General features: G+C 51.6%; 1 protein-coding gene across 1 annotated transcript; it reads right to left on the bottom strand.

Annotated features, from left to right (window-relative positions):
- Positions 1–381: 381 nt before the first annotated feature.
- On the bottom strand, positions 382–5,427 carry LOC100831935 (pectinesterase). The gene is made up of 2 exons (XM_010232533.3): positions 4,120–5,427; positions 382–1,377 (listed from the first exon to the last, which is right to left on the bottom strand). Exons 1-2 carry the CDS (start codon positions 5,111–5,113, stop codon positions 686–688), a joined length of 1,686 nt encoding a protein of 561 aa, XP_010230835.1. The 5' UTR covers positions 5,114–5,427; the 3' UTR covers positions 382–685.
- Between the last annotated feature and the right edge of the window lie 1,240 nt (positions 5,428–6,667).

The following is a 6,667-nucleotide window of genomic DNA, read 5'->3' as shown; positions in this document are numbered from 1 at the left end:
GAGTGACTTCTCAGACCATCATCGATGAGGTCAGGAGAGAAAGCATAGCTTGGTCTAGAGCAAGTCTAATAGGTCTAGAGAGGGACTTTGAGTTGCCGTGGCGCGACGCCGGTTAATGTAATGTGGAAATATAGGATTGGAACCCTAATATCTGTTGTTGTATTGATCTGATCCTCATGAAGTACATATAGAGATACAAAGATGAGAGATGGATTTGGAGTAAAAGACAAGTACTTTGTTTAAATTGATTCTATCTTATCTTTCTAATCCCAACAATATTTTTTTTAGGAAATCCCAACAATATTGTATCTCTAACATGTAAAATTGTGAAACTTTGTATCGCTGCCTCGCAGCTTCTCCTTCTATAAATGACGACAGAAGTTTTGCGGAGGGACAAGAGCATCGATATTTTCATTAAGTATCGCTCCCAAAAGAATTTTCTGGCTCAATGCCTCTTACAAGATTAACACCCATACATGATGCATTAAGCAATCACGGAATACCCACAACCAATAACGGAATGGAAAACGCAGACCTGATTTAACACCCGGGCTTGCACGCAGCTATGCGGTGCAGGGACGTTCGAACCCCTGTCATTTACAGCAAGAACAAAAGAATGAAGAATCAACAATAAATTAGGAGCTTTTCGCTTGTGACCCTTCAGTCGATCTGAAGAAACGACAGGTCACAGCCCGGTGGAGAAGGGGACGGACGTCCGGGGCAGCCAGACGTCGCCGTCGATGAACGATCCCACGGTGAAGGCGCTGGCCTCCGACGCGCTGGTGATCACGCGGTACCCCTTCCACTTGACCCGGTTGGACGTGGCGGCGCCGGCCCCCGTGTTCTGGTACTCGCCGTAGTAGAGCGTGTCGAGCGCGAAGTTGCCGTTCCACTCGAGCCACCCGGCGGGGTTCACGACGCTGTCCATCTGCGACTCCATGAACACGGTGCGGGAGTACTGCTGCCACGGGCGGCCCAGGTACGTCCTGAAGCTCGACTGCACGGCGGCCAGGTCGGACGCCGCGGAGACCTTGCATCTCTGCACGGAGATCCCCGTGTTCTGGTTCGGGTCCGTGCGGCCCTGCGCCGTGTAGGTGTTGCTCTGCCCCGCGAGCGGCCGACGCGCGTAGAGGCTGCAGCCCTGCAGCACCACGGCGGAGTTGCCGAAGACGAAGTCCACGGTGCCGTACACGTCGCAGTCGCGGAAGAACTGGCGGAGGGAGTGCACGTAGAGGGTGTCCTGGTACCCCACGAAGCTGCACCGGTAGAACGCCGACAGGTCCGCGCCCACGCGGAGCGCCACCGCCTGGTGCTTGGAGGGACCGGCCGAGTTCTCGATGGTCAGGTCGCGGGCGATGAAGTTGTTGCCCACCACAGCTGCACGTAAGCACAACATGATTAGGCAGGTAAACGTAAGGTAAGACCATGGATTCATGGGCTGTGTCCCTGCCTCCATGGGATCATCTTTCTCAGCCCAGTAGACTAATGTGGGCCTTATTTTAACACCGGTTTCCTAAGTTGACCTATCAGGACCGTTGAATTAAGATATGAAGGCTAGTCTCACCTTCATATCTTTCACACGATGGTACCGTTAGATTAAGATCTAATGACCAAACACGTCATTTGATTTTTCTAACTAAAAAACTGATCACTTCTCAAGCACATTGTATATGTGACTTGAATATCTACATGTGCACCTTTTACTGACGAACAGAAAGTAGTCATATACTTTTTTTCTTTCCAATTTATTATCTTCGTTCTGTGCTTATGTATCGACGTTCACATCCAGCCGGAAGGACCGGAACGATTGATCAGGATGTATGAACGAACAATACATGGAACGCTGAGCCCCACATGAAGCGGCTGTGCGTGACCACGCGCAAGGCAACAATTAGGCCCGCGTAGGTGGCCACACCACGTACCGCGCCCGTCCTACTGCGTACTTGTTGTTGCACGACAAAGACAAATTAACACCGACTTCCGTGCACCTCTCTTCTACTATCTCTCTCTGCAGATCGGAAAGCCAGGCAAGGCGGAGTAGAAGGTTTAGTTCATTGCTCAATGCTCAAAATGCGCTATGTACTCCTACATTCTGCTACTTAAATGGAAGGCGCCCATGTATATGGAGTATAATGTTTTTTTGCTGTAGTTCTGGTCAAACTGTAAATATCTTGACAGTGAACAATACATGCTATAATTTGAAATTAATGGAGGAGGTACAATTCGATCATGCACACGCACTCTTCCAAGACTATTCTTTTGGCGTCGTCCACCCGTCCTTTTATTTTTCTTACGGAAGAGTAATAGGGAAACCGAGGAAATGGAGTTCTAGGGAGTCTGATGTTGGAACCACGCTAGATTAATTAGTTTGAGGTGGTTGCAACTTGCAACGTCTTGGAAGAGTAAACCCTAAACGGAGGGAGAGTACTAACTACTACTCCCTACAAGATGATGACTGCATTTGTGGTGGGGGTGGTGAGAGCGCTCAGTAGGTAATCGGTCGATCGGGTGTACGTAAGAGAATAATTGCGCACAGCTAGATTTCCTTGTCCCTCAGCGGGGAATCAGGGTGCACGCGGGGCTCCGTCTATATGGCCGCTCTCTACGCTGATCACCACACGATTTAATCATTTAATTCCAGGTCCCCTACCGAGTGTGCAGCGTCTTCCATTTGTACTGGTACTAGCATGCAGTGTTGCTCGGTTCCAACTTCCAATGGTGTGGTCTTCGCATTGCGCGCAAGGATGACAAGCTAGCTACCGCGTGGGCCTTCAGCTCTCGTGTCGTGTGTCTGTGGCTCAGGGCTAGTGTGCCATGCACCGAACTGCATGCATGCACCGACGCGTACAAGGAGGCAGGGCAGAGGTTTTCCTAGATCGATCACGGACGCCTTGTTCTTGTTCGTACATAAATGCTACTGTAGCAGGAACTATAGGAAGAGGAAGAGCCAGTACTGTTCTTTGATCATTCGATCGGTCCACCGACCGAGCAGTCATTGCCAGCCGCGTACGCACATGTGTGCGGCATGCACCAGGAGTGCGCCTTGGCGCACCGATTAATTTAATTTTGGACTTGCATTACACTGCACCGTGCAAACGGTGAAGACATGCATGCGAGCATAGATGACATGATTTCTGAGTGGTAGCTTAAGTTGAGCTAGCTCAATTCGATCGATCGAGAAACGCCATATATTGCCTGACCAAGTGACCAGGCATGAAGATACCAAGTACACACACGTACATGTGCATGCATGGACGACATGGTGCTCGTCCATCCTAAATTAAGTGAGTTTCTATTACATATATCTAAGTGACTTTCTATTACATGTATCTAGACGTAAACATATATATATCCATATTTGAACAAATTTAAGGGAGCAGTGTAACAGTGTATACGAACATGCAGGGGCTCGATGATTACTCGGTTGTGTATGTTTTCCAGCCTAGCTTGTGCTTCAAATTAAGTGGATGTGTCAGTGTGTCACACACATGAATATAGGACCACAAGCTAGGCAGTGCTCGGTCGGTGTGCGTAAATTCGTACAGCAAGCGAGCATTTAGGCTCTTTGGATAGACATGCATGATGAGGATACGGGATGGATCTGACCGACAGTATCTCGGTGCTGGAGATGGTTGGACCTACGTACTGCATGTACTTAATTTGGAAACACCTGCCCCATAGTGTACTATTCGTAAATTGTGAAGTTGTCTCGATCGACACCACCTTTTTCTTCTTCTTATTCGGTTGATAATTTCACCAATCGATCTTAATTCTTCATATTTGGAACCACCAAAATCCGGATATATACGCTGCTGGTTGGATCCGTGCTAGCTATAGTCTTGGCAACTAACTAGTGAAACATATGTACGAGTACGAGAGATGTCAATGTACACATATATCCTCACCCCGGCCGGCCGGCCCCGTCGAACGCGTACGTGCACGGAATCGCTTACGTGAACATGCATGCGCCGCCTACCAGGGCTACTGACCGCAGCTCTGAAAACATACCTCTGGGCGATCGACTAAAATGTAACGTAATATAGCAAAGCAATACTGAATTTAGCATGCTAATCAGTGCAATGGTGGCAGTGTGCATGCAGTAGTAGCAGTAGTACTTACCGACCGTGGCGGAGCGGAAGGTGGTGTAGCCGTCGACGACGTTGCGGCTAGCCTTGATGACGGTCTTGCCGATGCCGTCGCCGATGAACATGAGGTTCTTCTGGTTCTTCCCCACTTCCACGTTCTCCAGGTACGCCCCGGCCTTGATGTAGATCACGTACCTGCTCTTCGAGTTGGCCGGCGCCGCCGTCACCGCCGCGGACACCGTCGTGTAGCCCCCGCTCCCGTCCTTGGCCACCACCGCGTTCGCCGTTATGCCGGATGCCGCCGCCTGGAGCAGCCGCCTGTCCCCGGGCCTCACCCACCTCGGGAACCCCTTCACCATCTGCCCGTACCCCGTAAACGGCTGCCGCCGTTGCACTTGCACGCTCGGGCTCGGCGAATTAGGCTTAGTGGAACGCATCTTCTTGGCCATGGCGAGCGTGTTGCTGACCATGCGGGAGATGTGGCGGATGCCGGGCTCCATGTAGGGTCTCGCCAGGCTCACCTGGCCGCCATTGCGTGGCCCGTGGTACGTGAAGCCGCTGAGGCAGGTGTGCTGGTTGGTGATGGCGCCGGAGAGGACCGTCATGACGTGGTCCACCACGGTCGCGCCGTTGCTGGGCTGCTGCAGGTCGGAGGTGGTGGCCTGGAGCTCGTCCATGGTGGTTCCCAGGAGCTCGATGCAGTCGGCGATGGCGACGCGGTCGCGCGGCGGGAGGGACTTGCCCTGCTGCAGGAAGGAGGAGCAGTTGGAGGCCATGTCGGCGACCTCGACCTCGGTGCGGTTCACGGTGGCGCAGATGACGTCCGGGAGGGGCTTCTTGTGGAGGTCCGGGACGGTGGCCAGCGTCGACAGGCAGAGCTCCGGGTACAGCGTGCCTTCGCAATGCGCGGCCGCCGCGGCCTCCGCGGAAGGGTAGAAGGGGACATCAGACGCGGCGGCGGCGACGAGTGTGAGGGTGAGGAGAAGGAGGAGGAGAGGCGCAGTTAGTTTCTCGTGTAAGTGTGGCATTGTGCTGTGTCGTCGATCCGCACCGGCCTGTGTGCTTCACGGCGACGACGAGCTAGAATGTGAGACTTAGTGATGGATTGGATAATGGCTATGGCTATATGGGAAAGGCAAAGAGAACGTACTTTACCATTTTGGAGCTGGGAGCCTGGGATACGGAAATTAATAGTACCATCGCATACTCGCGGTGGCATGCCCGCAGCCGCTGGATCTTAAAAGCAACGGTTCAGATCGATCAAGGCGTCGGTGGAGTAGCACTAGTAGTGGAGTACTCGGTACCTAACGTTGCACAGTTGACGCTTCAACGGACGGGACATCAGACATGCAACTCGTCTTCCATTTTGTAGCCATCAATTTCCTTGCAAGATGACACTAACACTATAGCAAACCATACGACCATAACCACAACCATTATGTGTAAGCTCGCAGCTACCTAACTTAATGAGACCACGTAGACGAATTAATTATACGAAATAATACAATACCGATTATTTTTTAGGAATGCGATACAAATTTCTCATTCAGGACATAACAAATAAATACTTTGACTTATTAGAGACAACAAAACGGACCTACCTGCCAGGCCCCTCAGCCCCTCAAGGATTTCACGCGCCGGGGCCTTGCGCTCGCCGTCTGGACCGGAGAAGTCATAGCAACCCGCTTAATTGACCCTCTCGGTCTCTCAACGATTTCCACTGTCAGAACTTTCTATGGTCATCTTTGGCCGTTGCACGTGAGGGTGTGCATTTGGTTTTCGGTTCGGTTAATACGTTTTTCGGATAATTTGGTTTCTATACTTTTTTAGGAAATATACGGTTTTTATACTTCTGTTAATATGATTTCGTATAAAAATTCGGTTTGGTTTTGTTATAACCACTCAATTTCGGTTTGGTTTCGGTTATAATGAACGGGTTTTTTATTTCCATGCCCTCGGTTCCTTAGTTGTACTCAGTTTTGCCCAGGCCTTAGAGCAGTCTTAGAACACTGCTCGTTTCTACACTTTCTTCTTTGGCAAATGCTCGCAAATGTCCTCACGACGGACCTGTTAACAGTTCAAGGCCTTTGACCGTTACCTCTTGACGGGTGGGGCCAACCTAGCTACTGACATGTGGGGCTGAAGCAACAGGAAAATGATCCCTTTGACTGCAGAAGAAATGACTAATTTGCAAGTGGGTCCACCGTCGGAAGGAAAAATCAGGCGGCTTCTGGCCACTGCCTCGCCGACGCTTTGCCGTCGCCGGAGTTGCTCTCCTGCGCGACACAGGCCAGGCAAGGGGTGGGGTGTCTAGCGGGTGCAAGGCCGCTTCATCCTGAGTTAGCGCTAGAGCTTCTCATTGCTGAAATCTTGCTGGCCGCTGGCTCGTGCGGTCTGCGGTGGTGGAGGGCTCCGCTAGGAGGCGGGGCAATACAGAGCACGGGAGAGGCAGGAAAGAGGGGCAAAAGAATGAGTAGGTCATCACCAATCTGACGGAGGCATTAGAAGGGGTGGAGGAGCACTGCGCGAGAACCTCGACGCCGGCGGGTGGCAGGCAGAGAGGATCAGCGACGCGGGGATTA

The sequence above is a fragment of the Brachypodium distachyon genome, chromosome 2 (assembly GCF_000005505.3).
Source record: "Brachypodium distachyon strain Bd21 chromosome 2, Brachypodium_distachyon_v3.0, whole genome shotgun sequence".
NCBI lineage: Eukaryota > Viridiplantae > Streptophyta > Magnoliopsida > Poales > Poaceae > Brachypodium > Brachypodium distachyon.
The sequence above is the reverse complement of the archived record's forward strand: the minus strand, read 5'-3'. Positions and strand labels throughout refer to the sequence as shown.

Bases quoted from the DNA above. Each gene is read 5' to 3' on its own strand.
- LOC100831935 (XM_010232533.3), bottom strand. From the start codon at position 5,113: ATGCCACACTTACACGAGAAACTAACTGCGCCTCTCCTCCTCCTTCTC. The intron at 1,378-4,119 runs GTAAGTACTACT...GCTTACGTGCAG, and splicing joins CTTCCGCTCCGCCACGGTCG to CTGTGGTGGGCAACAACTTC.